Source organism: Megalobrama amblycephala, linkage group LG24 (assembly GCF_018812025.1).
Source record: "Megalobrama amblycephala isolate DHTTF-2021 linkage group LG24, ASM1881202v1, whole genome shotgun sequence".
NCBI classification, from domain to species: Eukaryota; Metazoa; Chordata; class Actinopteri; order Cypriniformes; family Xenocyprididae; genus Megalobrama; species Megalobrama amblycephala.
In genome coordinates, this window is record NC_063067.1 from 260,001 (window position 1) to 277,500 (window position 17,500).

Below are 17,500 nucleotides of genomic sequence, written 5' to 3' on the forward strand. Positions count from 1 at the left end.
CTGCTGAGTGGTCCAAAGTTATGTTCTCTGATGAAAGTAAATTTTGCATTTCCTTTGGAAATCAGGGTCCCAGAGTCTGGAGGAAGAGAGGAGAGGCACACAATCCACGTTGCTTGAGGTCCAGTGTAAAGTTTCCACAGTCAGTGATGGTTTGGGGTGCCATGTCATCTGCTGGTGTTGGTCCACTGTGTTTTCTGAGGTCCAAGGTCAACGCAGCCGTATACCAGGAAGTTTTAGAGCACTTCATGCTTCCTGCTGCTGACCAACTTTATGGAGATGCAGATTTCATTTTCCAACAGGACTTGGCACCTGCACACAGTGCCAAAGCTACCAGTACCTGGTTTAAGGACCATGGTATCCCTGTTCTTAATTGGCCAGCAAACTCTCCTGACCTTAACCCCATAGAAAATCTATGGGGTATTGTGAAGAGGAAGATGCGATATGCCAGACCCAACAATGCAGAAGAGCTGAAGGCCACTATCAGAGCAACCCGGGCTCTCATAACACCTGAGCAGTGCCACAGACTGATCGACTCCATGCCACGCCGTATTGCTGCAGTAATTCAGGCAAAAGGAGCCCCAACTAAGTATTGAGTGCTGTACATGCTCATACTTTTCATCTTCATACTTTTCAGTTGGCCAAGATTTCTAAAAGTCCTTTCTTTGTATTGGTCTTAAGTAATATTCTAATTTTATGAGATACTGAATTTGGGATTTTCCTTAAGCCGGGCACACATTTAACGACTAAGCTAAAACATTCTAAGACTGTGCTCAACATACAGCGATTGTTTCCTGCGACTGAAGCAGATTTATATACTTTCACATGGAATTTGAACACCGACTGTAATCGCAGACTGAACGCAACTGGCTTTGACTGGACTTGTTTGAGCGCGATCAGTCATAAGTAACAATTTACATTCATAATCGGCTTTACAATCGTTAAGTGTGTGCGCGGCTTTAGTTGTCAGTTATAATCATCAAAATTAAAAGAAATAAACATTTGAAATATATCAGTCTGTGTGAAATGAATGAATATAATATACAAGTTTCACTTTTTGAATGGAATTAGTGAAATAAATCAACTTTTCTGATATTCTAATTATATGACCAGCACCTGTAGTTATCATATTTATCTGTGTAGTTATCGTTATAAACTGCAACACGCTTCAAATAAACATAACGATATTGTTCGCTGGTGTGGACGCTAATATAGTTATCGTTGTAATTATTATAGTTATTGGCAGAGCTGGGTAGTAACGGATTACATGTAATCTGGATTACGTAATCAGATTCCAAAAATCAAGTTTTTGTAATTAGAGTAAACTACTTTTTAAAATGTTTTTATGGATTACATGATTACATATTATTTACACAATGGCAGTAAATTGTTCTCAATTCATTGATTCTCCTAATTTTTATGTTTTTTTAACTCATAATTTTTTCATAATAAACCTGCCGTGATTCTTCGAGTTTTTCCAGCAGTAAGGGGGAAATATAGATGAAATGTAGATTAATATATATGAAATATAGATGATATATAGAGTATATGAAATATATGTATGAAATATAGATTAAATATTTGATGTAGCAGTGATATTGCTGTGAATTTCATGTTTTTCAATATTTGTTTTTGTAATGTTGCTGTTTTCTAAACTTATTTAATTTTAAGTAAATATGTTTTAAAATCATAAGATGTTATTTTGTTTTATTCAGTGTTACTATCAGCAAATAACAGGTACATTAGTATTTAGTTATTACATTAGTATTAGTATTAGTATTTTTAAAAAGAATCTGTTGAGGCTTTTGTTGGTGAATAGAATATATTTTTTGGAATATATATTTTTCTTTGTATCTGTCAAAATTATCCTACAATATATGTGACGTCAAATAAGGGTTAGCACAAAAGTAATCTAAATGTAATCCAAAAGTAGTCAGATAACGTTACCAAAATTGTGTAATCTAAGAGATTATATTACTGATTACAATTCATTAGTAATCTACCCAGCTCTGGTTATTGATGTAGTTATTGTTATGTACTGCAGCGAGCTTCACATAAACAGAGCTGGTGTGGCGCTGATATTAATTAATGTAGATCAGTATTATTAGTAGAACTCTGTTTTTGCTGTTCTGTTTGGAACATTTTCCAAAACTGAGTCTCCACAAGGACACATGCAGCTTTAGCTTATGCTCATGATGACTTCACATTGTGTTCTTTATAGAGTGCAGTTGTGTGTTTCATTGGTCCGTGCTGCATGTTTCCCGGTTTCCTGGTTTGATGGTAAGTGAACCATCATGACGATCCAGCAGGTGGAGCAGCACATCTCAGTGTGATGCTGAGCATCATGTAGTTGGTTATACAGTGTCTTTATGAGCAAACACTTCTGAGATCTGGTTTCTGTCTCATCATGGGTCCGTGATCGTGTGGATCTGCTCCAGCAGCTTGATCTGACCAGATCTCACAGATATAGAAGAGTTTGTTTGCCTCTAGTGTGAGCTTTATGTCCCACTTTATGCAAGAACTTCCACCAGCTCACCACATTTATTCATTGGCTCTTAGTCTGATAACTGTACTGGTAGCTCTTTTTATTGCCATTTCAGCAATAATTAGGTAACAATCGAAAGCTCCATACAATGAAAGTCAATGGGGTCCAATGTTGTTTGGTTCCCAACACTCTTCAAAATATCTTCTTTCGTGTTTCACAGAAGAAAGTCAGTCAGGTTTGGAAATGATCATTGTTTGGGTGGACTGTCCCTTTAAGAGAACTGGCTTTTATGTCGACTGCGTCCAAAAGCTGAGAAAGGCTTCTTCTGTAGGCAGCATACGGAGGCCCGTCCGAATCCAATGAGATCCTTCATCTGATCGATGTGTCCTGTGATATCCCACCATCCTGTGCGTCTGCTGCTCAATTTGTGCATAAACGTCCGTTTGTAGTAATGAAATGTTGGCTTGGTTATCAGCAAAGCTCTCTCTGTTTAGCTGTAGATCATTAGAGCCTCAGAAGTGTGTGCGACTGTTGCAAAATGTAACTATATTATCGTCCAGCTCTAATCTGATAAATGCAACTTTGAGGCATGAAGATGTTAAGATATTATAAACATCATGATTTTCTGTAAAGCTGCTTTGAAACTGTATTGCCACTGTCATGACAGCTCTCAGAGTGTTTGGCATGGTGATGGATATGACAATGTTGATTTATTTGGTATTTGCAGAATAGATCTGCTACACTGCTGCTGCTTATTTCTGCTGCTGTTGCTGTTATTGTTGCTGTTGATTCTGTTATTGCTGCTGCTGCTGTTGGTTTTTGTTGCTGCAGAGCAAATACGGGACTTGCTACTACCAATACATACACAACACGCTGCTGTGAGCAAGTGAAACATGAATTACCCATAGCAGATCTACACAGGTGGAGCTGGGGAAGGTGCAGGGTTTCAACTGCTACAGTAAATGCTGACCAAGTATTTGAAGGTTGAGCAGCGAGATCATTGGCTACTGATACAGCAGGAACCAATCAGCTGTGCCCTATAGAGAATGATTAATTGTGAGTAGATTGAGTTAAGGACTGCGTCATCTAGAGTTTCATGACTAATCTTTGTATTTGTCTTGAGGTAAATAGACTCAGAAGCCTCTGTGTGTGAACGTTTATTTTCAGGATCACCTGATGAATCGGTCGTGTCATTTTAAAGGTGAAATTAGTATTTCTGCATTAGCGTCACTAAATACAACTGCAAAAATGCTGATTGAAACATGTTTCCTGAACAGTCCATTCACACACTTCATTGGTCAGATAAACAGATAGCCCCGCCCCCAAACTCATGTGATTGGCTGAGTCAGAAGTTGACTTGGCACTCAATCACGTCAGTGTTTCACTCTTCAGGAATCAAACTAACACAACACTAACTAGGTTCAGTGCTGTGGAGTTCAGCTCAAATCCTGCAGTTACACACACACACATTCATAAATCTGAAAATCGTCATTTGTTTCTCTTTCATCTTTATTTCTGTGTTGCTGATGATGTCAGTTGCTATGCAACCATGCTATCAGAGCCAGTTTCCATGGCGACCAGACCAGCATCGTGCACTGAATGAGAGCGAGCGAGCGTGGGAAACACACACACACACACACACACACACACACACACTTGAGTGAGTTTATGGCGGCTATGAATTTTAGATTCATATATTTAGGTGATTCTGATGTGTTTCTGCTCTCAGGTATAATATTAGTGGAACAGATTAACAGATTGATGCTGTGTGTGTGTGTGTGTGTGCCGTCTCATTTCACTCATGCACGATTGTACACAGAATGCATGAGAGCGCAGTGTTGAGGGTCTGATTGGAGTGTCGTCCCTCTTTGATGACATCATCATCATCAGCTCTGCAGTGGGTGCTGAGTGGAATACTGAGCAGCTCTGTGTCGCCCCCGTCTGGCCAATCCCACAATCCTGTGTGTGTGTGTGTGTGTGTGTGTGAGGGAGAGAGAGTGTGTGGTTCATGCCCCTCTACTATTTAGTTTGATATTTCTAAATCAATTTTTTATTATTACAGATTAGTTCATGTAGGCAAATGTTTCAGGTCATTCAGATGTGTATTTTTTATTATAATCTACTATTTTATTTGTTATATTTGATTATATTTTTATATTTACTATTTGTGTATTTTATTCATTATATTTATGTATTCAAGCTATTACATTTTTTTAATTGTTACTCTTTAGAATCGTTACTTTCAATCTTTCAGTTTTTTAAAATCAAGTTTTTAAATGAAAAAAACGTGTTAAACCAACATGAATATAAATATAACACTATTAGATTGCATGTTAAATATTATGTTTCGCGCCTTTTTTTTTAACACACATACCATCATAATCTGTATTTCATCGTGATCTATATTGTTATTGATGAGCTGATGCCTTTATGATTTTGATTGTTAAATGATAAAATGGATTCTGTTAAACTTATTTGTCAGTATTTGAGGTGTTTTTTAAACACCACTGACGCAGGAAGATGTGATGATGCTTTCATTTTACAATCTGCTCCAATTCAAAAACAGTTTGATTATTTAAATGTAAATAATTCATATGCACAATTTATTTTTGTCACTGAAAGCATTTAAGTGGAAGCCTTTAGATCTAACTGTAACAATAACTATAATGATAACTGTAACGATAACTTTGATAACTATAACGATAATACTATAACAATAATTATAACGACAACTATAATGATAACTATAACTATAACCATAACTATAACCATAACAATGATAGTGATAACTACAACCATAGCAATAACTATAACGATAATGATAACTATAACAATAACTATAACAATAACTATGATAGTGATAACTATAATGATACTGAACACTATAAGATAACTTTAATAACTATAACGATAGCTATAATGATAACTATAATGATAACCATAACTATAACCATAACTATGATAGTGATAACTATAACCATAATGATAACTATAATGATAACGATAACTATAACAATAACTATGATAGTGATAACTATAATGATACTGAACACTATAAGATAACTTTAATAACTATAACGATAGCTATAATGATAACTATAATGATAACCATAACTATAACCATAACTATGATAGTGATAACTATAACCATAATGATAACTATAACGATAATGATAACTATAACAATAACTATAACTATAACTATAACAATAACTATGATAGTGATAACTATAATGATACTGAACACTATAAGATAACTTTAATAACTATAACGATAGCTATAATGCTAACTATAACAATAATGATAACGATAATTATAATGATAATAATTATATCAATAACTATAACAATAACTGTAACATTAACTATAATGATAATGATAACTATAAAGATAACTATGTCTATGATAGTGATAACTATAATCATAACGATAACTGTAATGAAATAACTATAATGATAACGATAACTATAACAATAACTGATGCTAACGATATCTATAATGATACTGAACACTATAACAATAACTTTAATAACTATAACGATAGCTGTAATGATAATTGTAAAGATAACGATAACTATAATGGTAACTTATGATAATTATAACAATAACTGTAGCATTAACTATAATGATAACGATAATTATAATAACTATAATGGTAACTAATGATAACTATAACAATAACTGTAACAATAACTTTGATGACTATAACGATAATACTATAACAATAATTATAACGACAACTATAATGATAACGACAACTATAACGATAACTATGATAGTGATAACTATAACCATAACGATAACTATAATGATAACGATAACTATAAAGATAACTATGATAGCGATAACTATAATCATAACGATAACTGTAATGAAATAACTATAATGATAACGATAACTATAATGATAATGATAAATATAACGATAACTATGATAGCGATAACTATAACCATAACGATAACTATAATGATAACGATAACTATAAAGATAACTATGATAGCGATAACTATAATCATAACGATAACTGTAATGAAATAACTATAATGATAACGATAACTATAATGATAATGATAAATATAACGATAACTATGATAGCGATAACTATAACTATAACCATAACGATAACTATAATGATAACAATAACTATAAAGATAACTATGATAGCGATAACTATAACCATAACGATAACTATAATGATAACAATAACTATAAAGATAACTATGATAGCGATAACTATAACCATAACGATAACTATAATGATAACAATAACTATAAAGATAACTATGATAGCGATAACTATAACCATAACGATAACTATAATGATAACGATAACTATAACAATAACTATGATAATGAAAACTAACAATAACTGATGCTAACGATATCTATAATGATACTGAACACTATAACAATAACTTTAATAACTATAACGATAGCTGTAATGATAATTGTAAAGATAACGATAACTATAATGATAACTATAATGGTAACTAATGATAATTATAACAATAACTGTAGCATTAACTATAATGATAACGATAATTATAACAGTAACTATAATGATAACTTTAATGATAATTATAATAACGATAACTATATCAGCGTTTACACTAGTGGACAATATAATTTTGTTTAAGTGCACTGCAGTTTTGTCGTCTGTTGCTTTTAAATGCTCGAGCTCGTTAAAGCAGGATGGATTCTGATTGGCTGTCAGTGTTTTTATCGTTCTGCAGATTTTTCAAACTGTCGTTATAGTTATCATTCGAACGGCTTTAAACGCGAACGTTCTCCTTGGTCTCTGCAGAAGTACCGTTACCATGACGAGGAGACTCCGCCCCTGCAGCACAGTCCCGCCCACCTAACCACAGGAAAGTCCGCAGAGATGCTGCACCTCAGTGACGCTGGCCACGCCCCCATTGACGGTGTCCACGGTTACACGCCCCAGATGCATATGTCACCCGCCAAGGTAAGAGTCGCTGGAGATCGGAGGCTGAGCTGTGATGTGATTGGTCCTCTAGGGCCCTACGAAATCGGTTTTATTTTTTCTGGATTCTCAAATCTGTTATCAACCCTGCTAGCTACTGTCAGGACACTGAACAGATGTAGTGAATAAGCAGCTGAAGCTGGTCAACTGTGTGTGCTGGATGTCTGTTGACTTAGTTAACCCATGGTTGAGTGAACATGACCCGTCTCTCTCTCTCTCTCAGACCCGTCTGTCCTCGTGTGTGTCGCGTCTCTCCAGTCTAACGCTCTGAATGATGTTTCACATTTCACAGTCTCAGTTGTGTAACTTCCCGTCCTCTCCTGTAACTAGTCCTGCTGTTGTGTGTGTTGCAGCCAGTGTTGCTCCCCAGTGGCCACGCGCCGTACTACGCCACCTCCACTCTGGTAAGCGTTCTCTAGTCGTCTACATCAGTGTGAGTCCCAATGAAGTGTTCATCATTTTCTGTTGTATTTTAAGCCCGCTGCTGAATGGGCCATTCCAGGATGACACACAAGTTTTTAAAGTGCCCTATTATGCTATTTTAAAAGCTCCTGATGTTGTTTCGGAGTCTCCTACAACAGGTTTACATGCATCCAAGGTCAAAAAACAATCATAATATCCACTGCAGCATCAGCTCTTTCCTCACAGTGTCTGAAACGGTTAGATCAAGGATTCAGTCTCTCTAAACCCCGCCTCTCTGAGAGATGCTCTGCTCTGATTGGTCAGATGACCTAGTATGCTGCGATTGGTTGGGAACCAAACGCTCATTACCATATCTGTATCTCAGCTCTTCCTCGCGCACTTGATTCGAACAGTAATGATGCCGTCGGTTTTACTGTATCAACTACAGTGTTTGAGGGCGGGTCAAAGCAGACGCTGTTCGCCAGCAGCCAATGAGCTGACATTATGCAAATTAGTTACAAACCTATGTAGGTTTGGCAGGAAGTGAGACTGGAGTTACTGACTACTTGTTTCAGCAGTTGAGAAAGGCTTCATTCTGTTTGGGTTTGGGTCGCTTATAACCTGCATTTGGGAACAAAACCTTTGCCAACGCTCTTCCCAAACGCACAAGGGCCGCAGCAGCTCCAATCTGATTGGCTGTGATGTCATTTCCTCTAGACACTGCAGAGGGAGAACTAGTCACTGCATTTGATCACATTAAATCTGCGTCAGAGTTTTCTGGGTCTGATTTGAGATGGACCCGCCTCTAAACGTCTGATTCTTTCTCTGATTGGTTACGTTACCTGTCAATCAGATCATGTTCCTTTGTAAGTGGGTGGTAATTGGTCGGTTTAAGTTGCTGTGTGCGTATAGTCAGACATTTTAACCGCAGGATCATCTCGTCAGATGTATGTCAGCACAGGTGTGTTAGTCCAGATGTTTCCACAGGAGTCATGTGATGCAGGGCTGTGGGTGGAGCTCCAGGTGAACAGACAGACAGCTTGCTCTCGCTCTTCCTCTCCTGCACTCACACCAGCACAAATATCTCCATAGTGATGGCAGGGATGTTGGTCTCCATAGCAACAGGACCACTTCACTTTTTTTTTCAGCGAGGGAGAGAGAGAGTGCGCGGGAGAGAGGGAATGTGTGTGTGTTTGCGTGTGTTTGACGGACTCGCGGCAGCAGGATGAAGCTCCTCGAGCGCGTCTGTCGCTCATTTCTGTGCGTCTCTCGGCTCGTTTTGCTCTCGTGATTCCGGATGAAGCAGAAGATGAAACGACACTGACACAGCGGGACTGCTGTCACCATCGCTCTCATCATCATCTTCACCATCATCATCACCAGCAGCATCATCTTCATCTTCATCTCTCAGTGGTCAGCGGGTGGTGGATTCTCTCTGAAATCTGTCTCTAGGACTCTGATCGATTCGGTTTGTTTCGGAGTCGGTGTGAATGTGTGTGTGATGTAATCGCGCGGTTCTGACGTCATGTTCGTCTCCGTTTGGTACGCAAAGAAGATGGGCCGAAGATTCATCAGCAACGTGCGCAAAGCTAAGAGACACAGACAGAGAATGATGGTGAGACAGCGAGTGTGTGAGTGTGTGTGTGAGAGAGTGAGAGAGAGAGACAGCTGTGAGTGAGTGTGTGTGTGTGTGTGAGAGAGAGAGAGAGTGAGAGAGAGAGACAGCTGTGAGTGAGTGTGTGTGTGTGTGTGAGAGAGTGAGAGAGAGAGACAGCTGTGAGAGTGTGTGACAGTGAGAGCTGTAAGTGTGTGTGTGTGTGTGTGTGTGTGTGACAGCGAGACAGATGTGTGTGTGTGTGTGTGTGTGACAGCGAGACAGATGTGTGTGTGTGTGTGTGTGTGTGTGTGTGTGTGTGTGTGTGTGTAACATGCTACTGAACTTCAGCTAAATTTTAGTTAGACCGATGGCTGATGCTGCTCTGGTACTGGTTAAGCTAGTTATGACTGTAGCCTGTCCAGCGTAAGCATGGGTTAGCTGGTTTAGACTGGTTCTTTCTGCAGGGTTTGGTTAGTTGATAAATAACTTTAACTAAAAATGAAAATGGAAAATATAAAAATAAAAACTGATCCAAAATATTAATAAAAACTATGAATATAGCTGCAAGCAGCAATTACGGGGTCAAGCACAAAGAGCACGATAAACCATGCCAACATGGCTGGGAGCGTCAGACCAGCTGCAACAAGCTAGTAACAAATTTTAAGACGATTTTAGGCAAATTGGCTGAAAAATCATAAATACGGTCATTAGAAATATGATTGAAAGGTTTATCATAGTCGACCAATAGGTGTTGCTGTGACCAAACTGATGTGGTGTGGTCAGAGTAAGGTGACAATGAAACATGCAAAGTTTGGTGTCAACAGGGCAAAGCAGAGATACAGCCTCAGAGTCATTTTAGCATCAAGCCTCAACTTTGTTGCTGCGTCATTTTGAAACCTTTTGTGTACCTGCAGGGCATGTTGCTGATGACACATACTGAGTTTCGTAATGGTACATCAATGCATTCATAAAGTATTGCATTTTATACCATAATACTGTAATGTAGTTGATGGCAATTTCATGTTTTGTTCAATAATAGCACCACCAAGAGGCACAATGCCACCATTTTTTGTATGTGTCGTCAGAGTGAGCCCATACATGTGTGTGTCAAGTTTGGTGAAAATATCTCATTTCGTTTTGGAGTTATAAATATTTATATGTATGAGCACATAAAAAATGACCCTTGGGCAACTTGGATTAGATTTTATTTTGCCACTTACTATCAAAATTTTGCCTTTTTGGCACTAGCGTTTAGCCAGGTTTCCGAATATCCTACGCTGGTTTCATCTCGAACGGTTTCGAAGATATTCCCAAAGGTTTTTTAAGTGCTAAGTCACCACATTGCACAAACCATAAGGCAAAACCTAGCATGTTTGGTATCGTTGGACTCAGCAAGGATCCAAGAGTCTAAGGAGATGACCCCGTGAAAATAAGTCGACCACACCCAAAGTTATAAACATTTGAATATTTGATTTTACCACTAGGTGGCGCTGGCTTGAAACTTCTCAGACTCCTTTAGGGCATTGTGCTGATGACCCATACAGAGTTTCATAACAATACGCTAATGTGTTCATAAAATACAGCATTTTACTACAAAATTCAAATTGGTCGACGCCCAAAATGGCTGATATGGGAGATTTTGATATCATTCAGCTCGGCATGATGACCTGAATCTAAAAAGACCACTTTTATGATTTTTGGACAAACTGTTCATAACCTCTTAGCAAAAATAACCATTTTCATATCTCCGGACCAGTAGATGGCGCTGTGCTCAGCATGTAACTTTAAGTCATGCTTGTGATGACATGTACCAGGTTTGGTCTGAATACGATAAAGCATTGCGGGGAAACAGCCTTACATCTATTATCGCAAGCAATACGTAAAATCTGTTTGCGCGTTATTCAAAAACAGTTTGGCAAATCGACTTGAATTCTATAATTTTTTTGTCAGCATGGTCTGAAGATGATCTGGAGTTTTTTCTGATAATTCAAAATGGCGGAAACATTTTCATGGCGGAAAATGAAGCCCTTACAGTTCAATAGTTATTAACATAAACATGAGTGCAAGTTTGGACAGCTGGTGGCGCTAGAGGGATTGAGTTAGAGACTCCAAATTTGCTATGGGCACAGTTCAGGCCTCTATCGGTGTGCCAAATTTCATAACTTTCCCACAAGTGGTTCTATGGGCTGCCATAGACTCCCAGAGCGGAAACGGAAGAAGAAGAATAAGAATGCAATGATTACAATAGTTGCCTATAATGTATCACTGACACTAAAATAACACTGACCATGACATCATAACTGCAGGTAAAGATGCATCTCAGCAACAGAAGAAAATACACTGTCTGGATATTTATATCTGGATGTTTATTAATAAAGACGCAGCCTAATTCTGGACTCATGAATATTAAACAGATGCAAATGCCACTGAAGTAAGTGTGTGTGTGCGTGTGTGTGCGTGTGTGTGTGTGTGTGTGTGTGTGTGTGTGTGTGTGTGCGTGTGCGTGTGTGTGTGTAAAATCTTTTGCTTATGGACATTTGGTCTGTGATGAGAGGCTGACACTGTTACCAAGGAAATGTTATTTGCTAAGGAAACTGAATTTTCCCAGAGGACTCAACAGATGTTGCCATGCTGTCCTCTGTCCTGTCTGTCTATCCTGTCTGTCTCTCAGTCTCCACCCCATCTTTCTCTGTGCCTATCCTGTCTGTCTCTCAGTGTCTATCCTGTCTGTCTCTCAGTGTCTATCCTGTCTGTCTCTGTGTCTGTATCTATCCTGTCTGTCTCTCAGTGTCTATCCTGTCTGTCTCTCAGTGTCTATCCTGTCTGTCTCTGTGTCTGTCTGTATCTATCCTGTCTGTCTCTCAGTGTCTATCCTGTCTGTCTTTTGGTGTCTATCCTGTCTGTCTCTCAGTGTCTATCCTGTCTGTCTCTCAGTGTCTATCCTGTCTGTCTCTGTGTCTATCCTGTCTGTCTTTTGGCGTCTATCCTGTCTGTCTTTTGGTGTCTATCCTGTCTGTCTCTCAGTGTCTATCCTGTCTGTCTTTTGGTGTCTATCCTGTCTGTCTCTCAGTGTCTATCCTGTCTGTCTTTTGGTGTCTATCCTGTCTGTCTTTTGGTGTCTATTCTGTCTGTCTTTTGGTGTCTATCCTGTCTGTCTTTTGGCGTCTATCCTGTCTGTCTTTTGGTGTCTATGCTGTCTGTCTCTCTTTGTCCATCCTGTCTGTCTCTCAGTGTCTATCCTGTCTGTCTCTCAGTATCTATCCTGTCTGTCTTTTGGTGTCTATTCTGTCTGTCTCTCAGTGTCCATCCTGTCTATCTTTTGGTGTCTATCCTGTCTGTCTCTCAGTGTCTATCTTGTCTGTCTTTTGGTGTCTATGCTGTCTGTCTCTCTTTGTCCATCCCGTCGTCCTTCTCTCAGTGTCCATCTCGTCTTTCTCTCAGTGTCCATCCTGTCTTTCTCTCAGTGTTCATCCTGTCTTTCTCTCAAGTGTCTATCCTTTCTGTCTCTTAGTGTCTATCCTGTCTGTCTCTTTGTCCATCCTGTCTGTCTCTCAGTGTCCATCCCGTCTTTCTTTGAGTGTCTATCCTGTCTGTCTCTCTGTGTCCATCCCGTCTTTCTTTGAGTGTCTATCCTGTCTGACTCTCTGTGTCTATCCTGTTTGTCTCTCTTTGTCTATCCTGTCTGTCTCTGTGTCCATCCTGTCTGTCTCTCTGTGTCTATCCTGTCTGTCTCTCAGTGTCTATCCTGTCTGTCTTTTGGTGTCTATCCTGTCTGTCTCTCAGTGTCCATCCTGTCTGTCTCTGTGTTTATCCTGTGTGTCTTCTGGTGTCTATCCTGTCTGTCTCTCAGTGTCTATCCTGTCTGTCTCTCAGTGTCCATCCTGTCTGTCTCTCAGTGTCCATCCTGTCTGTCTCTGTGTTTATCCTGTGTGTCTTCTGGTGTCTATCCTGTCTGTCTCTCAGTGTCTATCCTGTCTGTCTTTTGGTGTCTAACCTGTCTGTCTCTCAGTGTCCATCCTGTCTATCTTTTGGTGTCTATCCTGTCTGTCTCTCAGTGTCTATCCTGTCATCTTTCTCTCAGTGTCCACCCTGGCTGTCTCTCAGTGTCCATCTCGTCTTTCTCTCAGTGTCCATCCTGTCTTTCTCTCAGTGTTCATCCTGTCTTTCTCTCAAGTGTCTATCCTCTCTGTCTCTTAGTGTCTATCCTGTCTGTCTCTCTGTCCATCCTGTCTGTCTCTCAGTGTCCATCCCGTCTTTCTCCCTTTGTCCATCCCGTCTTTCTCTGTGTCCATTCCGTCTTTCTTTGAGTGTCTATCCTGTCTGTCTCTCTGTGTCCATCCTGTCTTTCTCTCTGTGTCTATCCTGTCTGTCTCTCTGTGTCTATCCTGTTTCTCTGTGTCTATCCTGTCTGTCTCTCTGTGTCTATCCTGTTTCTCAGTGTCTATCCTGTCTGTCTCTCTGTGTCCATCCTGTCTGTCTCTCTGTGTCTATCCTGTTTCTCAGTGTCTATCCTGTCTGTCTCTCAGTGTCTATCCTGCCTGTCTCTCAGTGTCTATCCTGTCTGTCTCTCAGTGTCTATCCTGCCTGTCTCTCAGTGTCTATCCTGTCTGTCTCTCTGTGTCTATCCTGTTTGTCTCAGTGTCTATCCTGTCTGTCTCTCTGTGTCTATCCTGTTTGTCTCAGTGTCTATCCTGCCTGTCTCTCAGTGTCTATCCTGTCTGTCTCTCTGTGTCTATCCTGTTTCTCAGTGTCTATCCTGTCTGTCTCTCAGTGTCTATCCTGTTTCTCAGTGTCTATCCTGCCTGTCTCTCAGTGTCTATCCTGTCTGTCTCTCTGTGTCTATCCTGTTTCTCAGTGTCTATCCTGCCTGTCTCTCAGTGTCTATCCTGTCTGTCTCTCTGTGTCTATCCTGTTTCTCAGTGTCTATCCTGTCTGTCTCTCAGTGTCTATCCTGTCTGTCTCTCTGTGTCTATCCTGTTTCTCAGTGTCTATCCTGTCTGTCTCTCAGTGTCTATCCTGTCTGTCTCTCTGTGTCTATCCTGTTTGTCTCAGTGTCTATCCTGCCTGTCTCTCTGTGTCCATCCTGTCTGTCTCTCTGTGTCTATCCTGTTTCTCAGTGTCTATCCTGTCTGTCTCTCAGTGTCTATCCTGCCTGTCTCTCTGTGTCCATCCTGTCTGTCTCTCTGTGTCTATCCTGTTTCTCAGTGTCTATACTGTCTGTCTCTCAGTGTCTATCCTGCCTGTCTCTCAGTGTCTATCCTGTCTGTCTCTCTGTGTCTATCCTGTTTGTCTCAGTGTCTATCCTGTCTGTCTCTCTGTGTCTATCCTGTTTGTCTCAGTGTCTATCCTGCCTGTCTCTCAGTGTCTATCCTGCCTGTCTCTCAGTGTCTATCCTGTCTGTCTCTCTGTGTCCATCCTGTCTGTCTCTCTGTGTCTATCCTGTTTCTCAGTGTCTATCCTGTCTGTCTCTCAGTGTCTATCCTGTCTGTCTCTCAGTGCCTATCCTGTCTGTCTCTCTGTGTCCATTCCGTCTTTCTCTGTGTCCATCCCGTCTTTCTTTGAGTGTCTATCCTGTCTGTCTCTCTGTGTCCATCCCGTCTTTCTTTGAGTGTCTATCCTGTCTGTCTCTCTGTGTCCATCCCGTCTTTCTCTGTGTCCATCCCGTCTTTCTTTGAGTGTCTATCCTGTCAGTCTCTCTTTCTGTCCTGTCTGTCTGTCTCTCTCTGTCTCTGTCCTGTCTGTCTCTCTGTGTGATGCTGCAGTCTCTGCAGTGCTGTAACAGCAGAACTCATCAAATGACTTTAATTAAAGTTCTTCAGCTCCGTTACTGAAACGCTCAGGATGTTAATTACCCGCTCGTCTCTCTCAGGTTGTTTAGGAGAGCGGTTGTGAGTCTATATGAGTGATGATGTTGATGTGTGTGTTTGTGTGAGCGGCTGATTCCTGAAACACTCAAGTCAGCTTTATTTCTACAGCGCTTTATAGAGTACAGATCGTTTCAAAACAGCTTCACCGTAACAAACATAAAAAAAATAACAGAATCGATGCAAACACCATCAAATATGAGACAAACTCAATTTCAGCTGTAAATTGGCTCTAAAAAGACAATAGTGTCATTATTCAGATCAAGTCACTTGCTCCGATTCCTCCGAAATTATTAAGTTGTTTCCTCTCTTGGCAGCTGATGTGTTATATAGAGACATATTCACCGTCCAATCAATCATCATGATCAGATCAAGCCCCGCCCCCTCCAGTTTTTCACGTCACATCAGTTTCAGGCTGATGAAAGCCTTTATGGTCATTCAGTTTAGCGTTTGTGATGAAGGACTCTGGGTTTCTGCTCGTACGTCTGTGAGCGTCACTGAGACTCATCTGATTTGAGTCCATCAGAGATCACGTGCTGATGATGTTCATGCGTCACCGTGTTGATTATAAAAGCTCAGTGAATAAAGATACTGATGAATGATGTTTTCCCAGTACAGATGGCTGAATGTCTCTCTCTCGTCTCTCTCTGTCTCAGATGAACGGGATGGACGGAGACGTTGAATATGAGGAGATCACGCTGGAGAGGGTTTGAGACATCTCTTGTTTTTCAGCTCTTTGATCATATCACAGCACTTCTGCATGAACATCAGTGTGTGTGTGTGTTTGTGTTTAGGGTAACTCTGGTCTGGGCTTCAGTATAGCCGGTGGGACTGATAACCCTCACATAGGAGATGATCCAAGTATCTTCATCACTAAGATCATACCAGGAGGAGCCGCAGCACAGGACTGCCGGCTGAGGTAAAACACACACACAGTCAGTTTTTTCGCTGTAATGGAATGGGGTGAAGGGTCATTGACAGGGTTCTCTGTGCCTTTCAGGGTGAACGACAGTATTCTCTTCGTGAATGACGTGGATGTGCGTGAAGTCACTCACAGTTTCGCGGTGGAGGCGCTGAAGGAGGCGGGGCCGATCGTCCGGCTCTACGTGCTGCGACACAAACCGTCCGCGGAGAGAATCACAGAGCTGAAACTCATCAAGGGACCTAAAGGTGCGTGAGGGGCAGCAGGTGGGCGGGGCTGATGTTTTTTAGCTCATCTGATTGGCTGCACTCCTGTGCCGCAGGTCTGGGCTTCAGCATCGCGGGCGGCGTCGGGAACCAGCACGTCCCGGGAGACAACAGCATCTACGTCACCAAGATCATCGAAGGCGGAGCCGCGCATAAAGACGGACGGCTGCAGATCGGGGACAAAATTCTCGCTGTGAGTTTAAGCACGTGAACAAGATTGATTTTCTGACCCCACTGGCAGATATTTCTTCTTGTTTTAAGCACAAACTCATTTCATTTTGATGCATTTCTACATTTTGCTTCTCATGTATCTTGATTTAAGAATGTGTATATGCTTGTGCTGGGAAACAAGACAAAGTGCATTGTTGTGTGTGTGTGTGTGTGTGTGTTCAGGTGAATAATATGTATCTAGAGGACGTGATGCATGAAGACGCTGTAGCGGCGCTGAAAAACACAGGGGAGGTTGTTTATCTGAGAGTAGCCAAAACTCTTCATCTTCATCATCAAGACGCCTACAACCCTCCTGACATCACCAGCTGTGAGCGCACACAGTCATACACACACATACACACACACTCCCACTCTCACACACACTCTGACGTCTGTGTGTTTCTGCAGCCTATCCTCCTCATATGGACATGTCTGATTACCCACAAGCCCTCAGTCCCTCGTCTCCGCGCCGTTACTCGCCCATCCCTAAAGGCCTGCTGCTGGGAGACGAGGACATTCCCAGGTGAGCACACTCATGTTTATTCAGATATGCAAATGAGCACATATAGACACCTTCTACTGTTTCTACAGACCTTATGCACAGCCATCTTTAGAGTTTTGTGTTTGAACTCTAGTTTTTGCGGTTTCAGCTCTGTATATTTCTATGGCATCACTGTCGAAGACTGGTGGATTTACTTACTGTAGAGTTAACAAAAGTTATCATTGTAATGTTTGAAGCGGATGCCATAACAAATGTGAGTAGACTAACGAG

At 40.6% G+C, this 17,500-nt stretch overlaps 1 protein-coding gene across 5 annotated transcripts in view; it reads left to right on the forward strand.

Annotated features, from left to right (window-relative positions):
• Positions 1-17,500, forward strand: part of dlg4b (discs, large homolog 4b (Drosophila)) — a 52,476-nt gene that overhangs the window by 10,929 nt on the left and 24,047 nt on the right. For 3 of the 5 annotated variants that reach the window (XR_007182924.1, XM_048177835.1, XM_048177838.1), the window contains 8 exons: positions 7,288-7,449; positions 7,821-7,871; positions 15,987-16,037; positions 16,125-16,249; positions 16,331-16,500; positions 16,575-16,711; positions 16,912-17,056; positions 17,137-17,251. Coding sequence is in view for 4 of the 5 variants with exons in the window: in XM_048177835.1 (XP_048033792.1) it covers positions 7,288-7,449; positions 7,821-7,871; positions 15,987-16,037; positions 16,125-16,249; positions 16,331-16,500; positions 16,575-16,711; positions 16,912-17,056; positions 17,137-17,251 (956 nt within the window). In the remaining variant the exon portion in view is untranslated. Of the gene's footprint in view, positions 1-7,287; positions 7,450-7,820; positions 7,872-9,055; positions 9,485-15,986; positions 16,038-16,124; positions 16,250-16,330; positions 16,501-16,574; positions 16,712-16,911; positions 17,057-17,136; positions 17,252-17,500 lie in introns of those variants that run through there. The other 2 variants (XM_048177837.1, XM_048177839.1) reach the window with 2 other exon arrangements.